At 42.7% G+C, this 15,176-nt stretch overlaps 1 protein-coding gene across 1 annotated transcript in view; it reads right to left on the reverse strand.

The window, feature by feature from the left end:
- Positions 1-350: 350 nt before the first annotated feature.
- Positions 351-15,176, reverse strand: part of ANO2 (anoctamin 2) — a 347,356-nt gene continuing 332,530 nt past the window's right edge. The window contains exons 23-25 of the mRNA XM_081309365.1: positions 13,474-13,655; positions 3,343-3,448; positions 351-1,268 (exon numbers count right to left, since the gene is read on the reverse strand). Coding sequence (XP_081165491.1) covers positions 996-1,268; positions 3,343-3,448; positions 13,474-13,655 — 561 coding nt within the window. The 3' untranslated portion in view covers positions 351-995. The remainder of the gene's footprint in view (positions 1,269-3,342; positions 3,449-13,473; positions 13,656-15,176) is intronic.

Below are 15,176 nucleotides of genomic sequence, written 5' to 3' on the forward strand. Positions count from 1 at the left end.
CCGGGCCGCACGCATGCCAGGCGAGCGCGCTACCGCTTGAACCACATCCCCAGCCCCTCACTGGTTTATTATCTGACTCTCTCCAGAGTTGTGAGCTCTCTGGGTCAAGGATTTTTCTCTCCTTTGTTCTCTGCTATATCTTTAGTCTAAGAATGATGTCTGGAATATACTAGGGCCTCAATAAATATTCATACAAAGGAAGGGAGGGGGAGAAAGAGAAGGGAAAAGAGAGGAGAGAGAATAGAGTAGGAAGGGAGGGAGAAAGGAGGGAAGAAAAGAGAATGATAAGGTACCAAAGACAAGAGATGCGTCTTTAAAAAGAATGTGGCCATTTATTTTATTATTTAAAATTGGAACTTGCATAAAGTGACAGTTGCACTGAACTCCACACGTCCTTGTGACATAAACTGTAGACAAGCCCAGGCTGGACCTTTGCTCACCACCCTTAGGTCCAGTGGCCACAGCAGTCGGCTCTGTAACTTAATTTGCATCCACTGCAATGTGTGACAGACCAAGTTGCCAGTGTCCCAGAGCGGTTTTCTCAGGGTAACAGCAGGAAGGGGGTGGTGGTCATGTACCATGGGGACTAGGATGTGGCTCTTGCTGCACTTCTCTCACAGCCTGCGGTCATCTGAAATAATGGTGAAGTACAAGAGGGAGCCCCAGGGGACAAGGGAAGGCTCATGGTGTCTGGAAGTTATGGGGTGGAGAGACCCCAATGGGGTAACAATCCCCCAAAAGGATATAACTCAAAATAGGATCTACAAGAAACTTAAGCTTGGAGTTTCTGAAAAGCAGCATTATGTCTCTTCCTTCTAGTACTCATTCTGTTGCTCTCTCAATTTTCTCTCCCTTTCACACATACTTCAAGATGCCATCAGGCCGGGTCCAGGAAGATGCAGAGCAAGCTCTTGTGGGTGGGTGTACAAGTGTGCTCCTGCGCCTGTGTCTAGCTGCTGCCACGCCCTCCCCCGCGGTGGGGTGGTATGCGCAGCTCACACGTTGGTGTGCTGGGAACCTGTGGATGCTATGCTGCCTGGCTGGCTTCGGTTGGAGGGTGCTGAGCTGGCAGCCCGGCTCCTCCTGCTCTGATCCCCGCCTCCCTCGCTCTTCTGGGCTGGCTCTTCAGAGAGCTTGAGCTTTTCATGCTCCTCTTTCAAAAAGAAGTCCACTAACAAGCTCTTCTCTTTCTTGATCTGGTCGCTGATGTCTGTTGGGATATCTGGTATCATCCAGTCCACCAGAACACTCAGGAACATCACCAGGTTCTGCCAAAAGCAAGGGAGAGAGGAGCTGAGTGGAGAGGCAGACACATCCAATATCAATGATGGTGTCTGTGTGTAGCGAGGCTTCATTTGATAATTGGTGGCTATTGCTCCTTCCCTTCAGCAGGGCTTGTTCTTGTCCTCCAATCCTCCAGGTCCTCCCTGCTCCAGAGTCTTCTGGGATATGGCCACAAAGTGCAGTGGCCTCTCTAGAGCTGTAACTGTGATCCTTACTCCTTTATCCCCTCCAGCGGGCTCTCTCTGTCCTCTCTGAGATGGGCTGTTGGTATTTGCATTGACTTCTGGTTTCAGTCTCCCTCACCTACCGCTCACATCCACTGCATTCTGCCCTCAGTGCATCAACAGCCATCTGACCTGACTGGGACTTCCTGCCTCCAGCTCTCCTGGATCAATTCTAAGCTTTTGTGCACATTTGCATAGGGCTTCCTTCTTCTGGCTGCTGAGCTACATCCCTTCCCTTGGGTACATAGGTAAGAAAGGACTATCTTTTCCTGGAAGCATTTTCAGTTGAGCAAATGTGTATGTGACAACAGTTCCTGGCATGGTCTGATACATGCCAGCTACCCTTCATACACATTTACCCAACACCCTTCTCCAATTGTGATATTTTTCCCTGACTGCAGATTTCACATCAATGTAGCTTCACCCTTCTAAGATCCCAAAGCAATGACTGAGCCCTTGAAAGGTATGTGTTCCTAGGGACTCAGGGAAAGACTCTGGGGCCCACCTTCTGCTTTCAGAGGTACCTTAGGTGTCAGAGAACTGTCTCATCATATTCTCTTCCTCAAAAACATCTTCTACAGCATGAGCAACCTGTGACATGTGACATACGGGAAAGAGAGAAGACTCTTGCAGGTGGGGCAGCAAGAGTCTTCTCTCTTTCCCGTATGTCACATGTCACAGGTTGCTCATGCTGTAGAAGATGGTTTTTCAAATGTATCACCTCATCTCTGCAGAGAAAGAATGGCAGTCTTCTTTAGGTGAAAGACTAGCCGATGGGCTTCTCTACTTCCTGGGCTGGGGTCTGGGGGCAGGATATTTTAGAGCCCTCCAGAGATCTGTCTTCAGGGAATACAAAAGCCTAAGGGAGTCCAAGAGAAAAGGATCTGGGCTTGTGTGCTGGCCCCACTTGAAGACCCACAGGACCCCTTGTGGGAATTGGGGGCCCCTTAGTTTGGAGAATCTCAGCAACGCAATTGGAGCTGAGGCTATTGTCAAAGATAGGAATCACTGGGCTCAGTTTGCTATTCATTCAGGGATGGCTAGATGGCTCTGGGGGCCCTTCCCACCAGATGTCTCAGTGGCTAAGCAGCATTAACAAAGGAGGGCCCCAAGAGTATAAGAAGAAAGGCTTAGAACTTGAGCCTTTCTGGGGCTGCAGAAATGAGGTGGGCTGTTTGTCTGCACAGGGGCTAAGACTCTGGTTTCAATTGCCCTTCCCACTTTCCTTTCTTCATCTTAGATTTAAATGGGAAATTATCTCTACCCGGCAACTTACTCCACATCTGTCCGGTAACCTTACTCTGTGTTTTATTCTCTTGCAAAGTCCATCCATTAAAAGAAGCCCTCTTGGGAGTCCTCCTGCTTCACCCAGGGAAGGGAATATTCACTTCTGCCTGCCACATGTGAAGACCCCTGTATCACAAAGTATAGTCAGCACTCCATCTCTGTGGGCTCTTTTGATCCAACTATGGATCAAAAATATTAGAAAACAAAATTGGATCTGTACTGAACATGCACAGCTTTTTCCTTGTCATCAATACCTAAACAATACAGCATAGCACCTGTTTACATAGAACTTACATTATCGTATCTAGAAATGATTTAGAGTATAGGAGAGGTTATGTATAGTTTATATGCAAATACAACACTTTATATAAGGGACTTGGGCCTCTTTGGATTTTAATTTTCTGAGGAGGGCCCAGAAACCAGACCCAGGTGAATATCAAGAGACAATACCATGGAAACCTGGAGGTAAGTGGCAGCCAGGTAGTCATGACTCTCTTTATCCCTGGCTCCCGGCTCCTAAGTGCCATTCCTTATCTGAACAACTCACCTGGAAGATGATAACAAAAGCCAGACGGGCAGACAGAACAGACCAGTACTGTTTGGAAAACTCATATGGGTTTGGTGCCCATGGTGGTTCTCGGTAATCCTTGAACCTGTCCAAAGAGATAGAGGAAAGGTAGTAAAAACTCAAGGATTTGAGTATTGGACAAGCTCTTAATTATTAGATATGGGAAATGGGAGAAATTAGACTTGGGAAGGGGAAAATCTATGACCCAACCAGCAAATATGCACGGAGTAAGAGAATCAAAGTCCATAAAAGCCAATGTCAGCCTAGAAATGTCCTTTTCGTACTCGTTTTCCCTAACAATCCCCAGAGCTTCCTCTGGTATCCAAATTCAATTTCCAGATGATCTCAAGAATCATAATAATAACCCAGGCCAGTGGGTCCACCTGGGCTCCCCACTATCCTGTGGGTTGAGAGAGTAGGGAGGCCCCCAGATGCCTCTTCTAGAACTCTGTGGCAGCCTGAGGCTCCCTGAAGATGCAGCACAGCAGGTTATCCTGGGCTTCCCCAGCCAGCTGCTTTGGGAATCCAGCTACCAGAGGGGCTGACTGCACTATTGAACCCAAAGGCCCACAGGAAGGCTGGCTGATCCAGACCAAGTTGAAGGTGGGTAAATTTGGAGTGAGAGGGTCAATAATCAAAGTTGATCAGTATTTCTGTTTCATTAGCCATAAGATCTAAAAAAATAAGATCTAAAAAAAAAAGTGATGTCAGAGCCTAGTGTGAGTTCATGTCTCCTTTTCAGATGGGAGAGAAGCCTTGGGTTTTCCCTCACTCTTGCCTTTTCACCCCCATTCTGGAATGATTCATGTTAGAACTAGCTCATTTTCTTAGATACAAAACAAGCCCTATCCTGGGGGAAGATGGGGTGGCATCAGGCCACCAAGCAGTGTGTGTGGCTGCTATGGAAGGCAGAGTAGGGACTCAGTCTAGGAAGGATGGAAAACCATCACACTCTGAACATGAAGTCTGTGTCAATCCCTGAGAAAAGGGCTTCTCTGTAAGATGCATCATTGCATCCCTCAGGCAGGCATCCTTATCTCTGCATAACACAGGAGGAAGCTGATGCTCAGAGCTAAGTTCAAGTGCTTGGCCAGAGTCTCATGGCCAGCAAGATGTGGAGGCAAGGAAAGAATGCATGTCTGGCTGAATCCAGGCTTCTCCCTCATTATCATAGAGTAGCTCACCAACAGCTGCATTGGGGGGAAATATTCATAAATGGGGGCTCTTTTGTCCCTTTCCCTGTCCTGAATGAACCAGCTGCTCCAAAATATCTATGTAAAACCATGATGGCTTTCAATTGTCCAAGGAGAGACAAGAGAGAGAGAGGGAAAAAAAAAGATGGAGAGGAAAGCTATGCACACACAGAGATAGAAAAAGGCACAGCAATAGTGAGCAATAGAGACAAACTGAATGGCGGACACTGAGCTTTCAACCAGGGTTTGGCAAGAGACCAGGAGCTTCCCCCTTCCCACCCAGCTCCCCCTCTCCTAACAGCTGATCACAGCTGTTGCAAGCTTGGTTTGACATCCGGGTGAAAAGCAAAGCTAACTGCAGCCCAGCAGAGCACCACGGGATTCATCATATCCATCCGTGGCTAAGGACAGAAGCACAGCCAGCTCCAGATTATCCTTGTTAAGAGGAGAGAGACCTGAACAAATGAAGGAGGACATTTTGGGGTGGGAAAATACTCAGATTCACCTATCCCCTTGCTGTCAACAGAAACAACCCTACAGCAGAAGGCAATTGATCATCCTCCTCTAGAAACCTCCAGGGAAGGAGGTGAGGCACACAGGCAGGCATGGGCACATAGGCGGGCATGGGCACACACACACACACACACACTCCTTACCGCAGGGCAATCCCTTCCCAGGTTCAGCCCAATCCCTCCTGATACCATGAAAGTCTCTTTCTTTTACTCTCTAGCTCTATCGATGAAGGAACAGCTGCTCACTGACCTTGGTATGAGAGTCACTGCTCACTCCTCTTTTTTACAGTCTGAAAAGAATCCATAAATAATCTAATTCTGGTTCCACCTCAGCTACTAACTTACCAAAGCTTTTGGAAACGTCACTTTACCCTCCCTGTGTGTCCAAAGCATGTTTTGAATCTAACAGGCACATCCATTTAACTGAAGGTCGAGGGGAAGATTAACAGAGAGATCTATCCCAAAAACTCTAGCTGAAAATACCTCTATCCAGATAAGCTAAGGCTGGCTCTGTTAGGTACTAAGGGGAAAGCCACACCACGGAAAAGAGAAGTGAACGATTTAATGAATTTTGCATCTGCTCACATTGTTCTTTCCAAAGCTAGCTTTTTAAAACTATGACTTAACCTAAGAAGTATATTTAAATGAAAATTACACAAAACATACTTATCCTTTCTCTATACAATGTACTGACCTAGCCTAATCTAGCCTATCCTGTCCTGTTCTTTGAATTGCTGTTTGAAGCCTGGATGGTGGTAAAGAGCTATAATCCCAGCTACTCAGGAAGCTGAGACAGGAGGATTGCCAAGTTTATGGCCAGTCTGGGCAACTTAGTGAGACTCTGTCTCAAAATAAAAATATAAAGGACTGTGAATGTTACTCAGTGGTAGAGTATCCTTGGGCTTAGTCCCCAATACCACAAAAACAAAGCAACAACAAACATTATTTGTGACCTACTGGAATGATTATATAATCCATTAATGAACCATGATTCATCATTTGAAAAACATTGATTCCTGTAATCTTCTGCCACCAGGTAAATAATGGGCTGTTTACATGCCAATGTAAGTTCAGATTTCACAATTTTTAAAAAAATTTTATCCTAAGGAGTCAGGGTTATCAAATATTTTTACTAAATAACTAGAAAACACTAATTAAACAAAGAGATAATTAGCTTTAAGAAAAAAAATACAAAAGACCAGCGGTTAATGGACTTAATCTTTTCCACTACTGGGACAATGGTTTATGTTGTTTGTTTTGTTTCTAAGCCCAGTGTTCAACATTGATGAGAGAGTGTGCTTCGGAGACAGCAGATGAAGGTCTGAACGCCATATCCCCACTTTGCTCCTGTGTCCTTGCTCTTGTTTGGTTCTTGAATATCTCCCAAAGGCCCATGTGCTAAAGGATTGGTCCCTAAGGGGTACTATTGGGAGGTAATGGACCTTTAAGAGGTGGGGCCTAGTGGGAGGTCTATAGGTCATTAAGGGTGTGTCTGTGAAGGGGATCATGGAACCCTGTCCCTTCCTCTCCTTCTCTTTTGCTTCCTGGCCATCAAGTGAGTGGCTTTGCTCTGCCACTCACTGCTATGTTGTACTTCCTCACAACAAGCCTGTAGCAACAGGGTCAATCAATAAAGGACTGGAATCTCCAAAACTAGAAGCCAAAATATTTTTTTTCTCTTCAGGAGTTGATTATCAGGTATTTGTTACAGTGATGGAAAACTAACTAATACATTCCTCTTACAAGTTACTCAATATTATGAAACCCAATGTTCTCATGTATGAATTGGCCCAAACTTTCTCACAGAGGTGTTATGAAGATGAAATATCAATGCAAAGAATTCAGCACAATAGAGGAACCTAATAAATATAGGTTGAATATCTCTTATCTGAAATGCTTGGGACCAGAGGTATTTCAGATTTCAGAATTTTTCAGATTTTGAAATATCTGTATATAAATAAGGCACTGTCTTGGGGTAGGACTCAAATTAAACATGAAATTAATTTATGTTTAATACATATCTCATACACGCAGCCTGGAGGTAATTTATACAAAAATTCTTAATAATTTTGCACATGAAACAAAAGTTTCACAGTGCTAAATTTTCCACTTGTGACATCATATTAGATTTCATAGCATTTTAGGTTTTAGATGCTAATCTGTAGGAGCTATTCTTTCTCTTTTTATTATAACTGGCACCACTTCTGCTCCATGAGGCCAGAGCACACAGACTGCTACTTCCAGTTCCTCCTGGCTTTCCAGGAGGATTCTGAGCACTCAGGTACCAAACACCCAAGTTACCCATGGTGCTGATGAGAATCTAAGGCAGTCACACACCCATGTGGCTGTGGGAGCTTCTCTCAGGATCCCTGTCCAGGTAAATGGCAAAAAACAGGCAAGCCTCAGGCTGATAGGTGGCGGCCATGAGATCCAGGAAGCAGAACTTCTTTCTGATCCTTTCCCATTAGCTCAAATGTCCTCCAACAGCTGACCTTCTCCCCTGGCCTGGAGAGCCTGGGTCTCCCAAAATCCCCTGAATAGCCACAACCAAGTGTATGTGCTGGGCTGTGGCCCCCAGAGGGAATCAGGAATTTAACCTCAGGGATACAATTTGGGGGATATTCCTAGATCTCACCCTCACCTATCCAATCCTCCTTTAGTTTCCTTAAGTGTGAACATTGATTTTGAGGGTTTCTCGAGTCTTCCAAGAAAGACATTCAATAAGGCGACAACCAGAGTGTCTAAAAAGCAAGCATGAACTTGAAGTAGTTATGCCTCTTACTAACTGTAAGAGCCTAAGTAAGTGATTGCACATCTCTGAACCTCAGCATCCTAATCCATAAAACGAAAACCAACACAATGGGTATCACAGTGTCAAGTGCATAGAAGTGCACACTTGGGTTCTCTCAGCCCAACCATAAATAAATGAACATGTTTATGCATATGTATAAGTGCTCAATATTAAAGGAAGCAACATTACCTTTTCATAAGACAATACGATGAATTCTGAATGTGATTTTTGGAGTCTTCAAAGGAAAATGGACACATGAGTTCTCCTGGGAGATGACTGAGGAGGGAACTAAGAAAAGAACTTTTTCTTTTACGTATATGTATGTGTATGTGTGTATATATTATATATATATAAACTCTATGTCATATTGTAAAACAAGCCTGCTACACAATATTTTAAAGGTTCTGCAAGTCTATACTATGTTAATTCACAGAGAAAATATCCAGGAAAGATTCACACTCATGTGTCACTTTGGTTTTACTGGGAAAATGCTTAGGATTGGACAGGGGTTAAGGTGGAGGAAGATTGGAGTTGGAGTGGTTACTTGAGATATTTAGAATTTTATATATATTTATATAAAATAATTATATATAGAGAATTACTTTTATAACAAAGAAATTAATATTTTTAAAAAGTAATAATTGACAATATTCAGTTGACCCAAGTACATTTTTATACTGAGCTTTCACTGAGCTTTCAAGAACAAAATTATAGTGTTTATTAGGACAGACTCACATATAAATGAAATTGGTACCAAAGTCAACATTATATTTTAGCTTTAAAATTACATTACTATCATTCTAATTTTGTGAAAAAAATGTTGATTAAAGTTAATTTAGACATCACCTAAAGAAATAAGGTTCCCATTAATAAACTCTGTCACATTGTAAAACAAGCTTGTTAAACAATAGTCTAAAGATTCTGCAAGTCTATGTTATGTTAATTCACAGAAAAAATGGGAAAAATTCACACTCATGTGTCACCTTGGTTCTGCTGGGAAAATGCTTAGAACTGGGCAGGGGTTAAAGTGGAGGAAGGTTGGAGTTAGAGTGGTTTCTTGTGATGTTAAGAATTTTTTAATAGGAATACATTAATATATTACATGAGTAATCACATTTTTTTGAAAAACAGAAAGGAATCTTTGGAAATTATTTCTAAGCCCTCCCTATTACAGATGAGGAAACTGAAGTACAGAGAGGGAAGAGAGACTACTGACTCAGATGTCCCCATTCCCAACCTCATCCTCATCTGCAAGACGACCAGTGACTGTGACATCTGCCACAGTCATCAAAATACAAAAATCACTGTGAACAAGGAAGGAGCCAAAGCCAGACACTAAGAGTTTGGTCATCAACCATTGGTAACAGCTTTTCTTTTTAAACGAGGTGTTAGTTATATAATGAATCAGTTAGTAAATGCCTTTCTCAACTCTGAACAGTGGTACATAAGGAAATTTTTAAAATATCCCCACTGGAAATGAATGTCATGTTAATGCTGAATACAATTACATACAAAATTTTCATACCATCTGAGTTACTTAAAACTGCCTTCTGAAACTGGCATTTTAGCAAAGGAAAACAGTACAGGCAATTAGGAACTAATGAGAACCATGCCAATCCAGTGGTTGGTAAAGATCAGGAAAACCAACACCTGGAAAAGTTGACTCTCCCTCTGGTGTCAGTATGGAACAGATGTGAAGAAACCATGGCCTGGAAAGGAACTCACCTCTTCAAAGACTTTTCACAGGACCTTGGAATATGGAAGTACTTAGGGCCTGGAGAAAAATCTGGCAGGACCACCTGAGGATGCTGTTTCTGGATGTTCAACACCTCCAAACAGACCCTGTGGGTTGATCATGCCCATGTGGGCTCCTTGAGTTCTGTTCTGGGACCAGATCCCTGGCCATGCCCTGCCCAGGTGAGCTCTTTGCATCCTTCCAGCTGAGCCAGGAACTAAGCATCCATCCTCCAAGATGTGGTGGCTCTGTCAAATGGTCACTAATCATGCCTATAGTGTGATGTCACAAGACTGTTTACAAAGCAGCCGTGCAGGAGAAGGGCTGAGGCAAGCATCACTCTAAGAATTCTGGGAATACAATCTCAAAATCTAAAATGGGCAGCCAGAGACTCGTCCTAACTTTTATTGACATTGTTAAGATACCTCTATCCCTAGTGTGGTTGGGTTAAAGCCCAAGACCTCAGTTTTATTCAACTACATTTATCTTTAGAGATCATTGAAAGCTAAGAATAAGAAAGGTCATCATGTTCCCAACTTCACTTCCCACCATGAAAGAAATTACAAAAACCAGCTCTTGGGGCAAGCTGTAGTGTTGTCTCTGATTTTTCATAGCATTTTTCTGTCATAGTCCTTCTTTTTTTCTTTTTTATCTTGGAGTCGTGGATAGGACCCCATGAAGTTGAGATTTCCCATCAACAATCTTATTAATCTAGGAATTGTAGCCTCCAAGAACACCTATTTGATATATTGTAAATTAAGTGCTGACCCCATTCTCTGAACATCTGCTTACAGTTTATTTTTATCTCTTTATTTTTATTTTCATTAGAACCCGATAGCCTTCACACTATGGATAGAGAGAAAACACTCAGGAAAATTCTATCTCATCACTGTTCTCTTAAACCCCTCTGTGGGACCCCATGGCCCTAGACACACCACACACCTCAAGATGACCACCATATCCTTAATTTTTTTAAAGAGAGAGAGAGAATTTTAATTTTTTTTTTTTTTTTTTTTTTTGTAAATGGATGAGACCAGCCATGATCCCAGCAGCTACTTGCATCTACTTGCATGGAAAAAATGGAGACAGACTATCACAGCTTCACACAGGGCTGTAAATCCAGTGACCTGAAGGCAAATTCAAGAGCAGTTTACATGTACCAATAGTGCCTGGTGTCCTGGGCATTTGTTGTTAGGGCTGAGTAGTGCCTATTAATCTTGATTTCTCACTAGAGTGGATACAATTCAGAGTGAGCTTGAAAATGCAATTGACATTGACTGAAGTAGAGTTGGGAGATAGATCGAATTTGAGCCTACCTATCTGAATAAAGCCTTGTCTAAAATTAGACCTTCTCTCAACTTTCAGTATGGGGGTCATTAAAGTCCCTTCTTGTTCAAGCCAATTTAAAGCACTGATGAATCTGGAAAACACATTCATAAGGGCTACTGAGAGATCTGATGGTCAGAGGGAAGGCACAATCCTATAGGTCCCTATGGCAGATACGTTCTTCGAGTCCAACTAAGGAAACAGTGTTAGCCTTGCTTCCCCACATGAGGCCCACTGAGCTTTTTCCCACCACACATGGGAGTGGAGGCCTGTACTCCTGGACAGATGTCTTTAGGATCTGTTGCTAGAAACTTCTGTCTTAGAGAACTTCTCAGCTTTCTAAACCTCAGTTTCTTTCTTTCTTTTTTTTTTTTTTTTTTTTTTTTTTTTGTAGAATGAGGAGCTTCAATGAAATAATCTCTGGGTTCACTTCCAGTTATGAAACGATTTTGTAATTCTCACTATTTGTGCCTGTTTGTTTAGTTAGTGTAAATCTGTTGACTTATTTCATGATCCAGATGCTATTGGAAGATAGCACTGGCACAGACAATCTGTATTATGAAATTATGCCTTTGGATCTGCAGACCAAACTCCAGCACCATGGACAGACAGTCTGGTATGCCAGCAGGTAGAGGAGTGACCCCTGGGTAGTGCAGAGTCTGAATTTGCCAGCAATAGGACTTTAGTCCAAGAGTTACTCTTTGTAGTCCCAGATGTGAAAAAAAGAAAAAAACTGAAACATCTAGGCTGATATAAATTGATGAATGAATTTATTCATCTGTTATTAGATCTGGTCCCTAATTTTTCATATTGGTTGGCTAGAGTAAAACCCTGGAGTTAATGTGCCTGAGACCAAGATGTTCTTTTATTTAAATCATAGATTGGTAAGGTTGTTTAACCCAGACATCCATCTGAATTGGAAAGACCAAATCATTTTCTTTTTGTGTTCTCCGACTCAGAATATGAACCTAAGCAGCAGCCTCAAAAATGGTGGGCCTTGGGTCCCATGTGTCCTAGGTGGGAGAACAAGACACACATACTGGGTCACCACTGCTGCAAACATTACAGAAAACATTCTTCTTCAGTGGAGGCCCCGGCAGCTTTTACATGAGACACTACTGGGGTCTTTGGAAGACAATGGTTCCAGAGGCTCTTTTCTTGGGCTTTTTTTTTTGTTGTTGTTGTTGTAGTTACTATTATTTTTTAAATATATGCAATATGATCTTTGCTCCATGGCTTCAATGATCCCTGTGTGATGGATTTCAGTCACCTCTCCAGAATTCAGCTTAGTGTGGTCAGGAATTAGGATTGACCTCTTAGACTTCATACCATGTTTTAAATTAAACAGGACTGAAATCAAATCCATCACTTGTACAGTAAGGTTAGATTCTCATTAGTCATGGTGACACACGCCTGTAATCTCAGCAGCTCAGGAGGCTGAGGCAGGAGGATCACAAATTCAAAGCCAGCCTCAGCAACTTAGTGAGGCCCTAAGCAATTAGTGAGACCCTGTCTCAAAATAAAAAACAAAAATGGGGTGAGGATGTGGTTCAGTGGTTAAGTGCCTCTGGCGTCAATCCCTGGAGGGGGAGGGGGAGAGAGAGGGGGAGAGGGAGGGGGGAGGAGGAGGAGGAGGAGGAGGAGGAGACATTTTCCCTATCCAAGTCAATGAACCCACAATTTCCTGGTTGTATGGCCTCATCACAGATTTTTGAGATATCCTTAAGTCAACCCCTCTCCATATCTGTTGTCACCAGGTTTGTGGTGCATCATATGAAATAGCTCACCTTTCTCCTTTTTTAAAATTACTTCCACCATCTGTTCTATGCTTTAGACAGTTTATGTCTAAATGATGTGGCCACTCAGTTGTTCTCCTTGAATTCTCGGCTCTAGTCCATCTTCCTCTTTGAGACCAGATCAATTTTCCTAAAACTGCCCTTCATCCCATCATTCATGGCCTCATATTAAAATTCCTGTCATATTTCAAGACTTCCCATTACAGATTTCATCCTATCCAAATTCAACAAGGATTTGACTCATACACTATCCTAGGAGTTTCCACATATGCTGTATTTCCTACGTTACCATTATTATCTTCCAAACATCCTCATTACTAACTATATTGCTTAGCCCCTAAGTGATTGTCTAATAGCCCCCACCACCATGTTTTGGCCAGTGCTAGAATATTCTCCCTCTCTATCCTACAAATCCCAGAAGCCCTTCCAGGAAGCCCACATTTTCCATTATAGTCCCCAGTAATCTCCCTAACCTCTGAACACTCACAGCACTCATTGTCCATTCTGCCTGTGATTCCATATAATTACTGACCAACCTGCCAGTTCCCAATTCTTGATGAGGAGGACTGCTCAATGGTGTCTAGCAAAAGGCACTCAATAACTATTTTCTGATTAATTCAAACTAATTTATAAATTACTGATGGGGAGGAACAGGAGATGGAAGCAGGGAGAATGATGTAATTCCAGGTCATCCAAGTAATTAGCTGAATCTATTGCTTCTGGTCTTTTGGGGCCCTCCTCCTCAGGATGAATTTACCTGCAGAACTGAACCTCCTGGTCGAAATGTGAGTTTTCTGGCTGCGTTCCCTCCTTCAGCTGGCTGACGTTGAAAAAGGAGAGGGTGTGGTTCACAAAGCCGTGCAGAGTCCCATTATGACTATAGGAATACTGGTACACGAGGCGGGGGATAAAGTCAGAGGTAACAGCGATGACAAAAGCCTACAGGACGGAACCACAAGCACTGAGGAATAGTCAGGGTGGATGCTGTCTGGATGGCACAGGGCCCATGTGATTGTGCAATTGTCTGCTCTTGGGCTGTCCTTTAAGAGGTGCAGCATGCTCAGGTACCTATCCCTGTCCCTGAGCTCATGTGGCTGACACACCTGGCTTTTCCATCTCTGATAAGCATAAGTAAATCCACCTGATAGTGGCTATCAAGAGGGTGAATTACAATCACCGTAGCAAAGGATTCAAGGCCAGACTGAGCCATTGGGTGCTGGATGCATTAATTCACCTCTGAGATGTTTGAGTTGACATGTCATTGGCCAAGCCAAAACATAGTGCAAGATATTCTAAGAAAGTCACCCTTCATGATGGGAGAGCCACTTCAATGCAGTGAACCAGGGAGCTGGATGGCCAGGTATGTCTGCCCTGAGGGACACCAGAGAGCCAGGAGCATGATTCCTCTGTTTCCTCAATATGACTATTATCTCTAAACACTTCATAGCACACAATGCAAGTCAGTTTTTATCCATTTTACTTAAGGAAAGTAAGATCCAGAGGGGGAAGGAAGGTCCTGCTAGAGCTATACACACCTAATGTAGCATCTGGCATATCTAAGTGCTCTATAAATGTCTATGAAGCAAACCAAATGACAAATGAATGATTGCATGTTTGAACATGGAGGTACTTTCTGCAAAGAAAATCTTAAATCTTTTTGGCAGGTGTTTATATTGCATTCTGCACCAACAATTAAGGTCCCTTTAAAAATGTAGTTTAGATATTGTTTTCTCAATGTATATGTGAGTGTGGATGGCTGTGACCATATTTGAGAAGGAATAACACATTTATAATAATCAGAGCTACAACTTACTGAGCACTTGTTTATGGCTTCTCTTTATCTTATTTAATTTCCAGAACTATCCTATTTTGTGGGTACTATTCTGATGTACCAATTTACAGATAAGTAAACAAGCCTTAGAGAAGATAGGGGAATAAAATTTCACGTCATTCTGTACTATAGATAGTTAATACTAAGGGCTTCTATTCTAGTGGACACAACTGCACAACTGCAGACCTGTCTTCCAAATTGTTGTTTATTTCTAAGGTTCTTTTATTATTATTATTAATTGTTCAAAACATTACAAAGCTCTTGACATATCATATTTCATACATTTGATTCAAGTGGGTTGTGAACTCCCAATTTTCCCCCGTATACAGATTGCAGAATCACATTGGTTACACATCCACGTTTTTACATACTGCCATACTAGTGTATGTTGTGTTCTGCTGCCTTTCCTATCCTCTACTATTCAAGATGTCTGCAAACATTCAAAATGCACTGGGCTGATTTTCTCTGCCTCTCCTTGCACGTCTCTTATTATTTTCCTGTGTTCTTAGCAGGAACCAGGTTAAAGCCAGAGTCAATGTTTCTCTCCCAAGGCAATAGTGGCTTTCTTGACATGCAGCAAGCTGGCTGATATTTTCTTGGGAGGTGGAACAGGAGGCCCTGCCTGGCCA

Source organism: Spermophilus citellus, assembly GCF_964194105.1.
Source record: "Spermophilus citellus genome assembly, chromosome: 10".
Taxonomy (NCBI): Eukaryota; Metazoa; Chordata; class Mammalia; order Rodentia; family Sciuridae; genus Spermophilus; species Spermophilus citellus.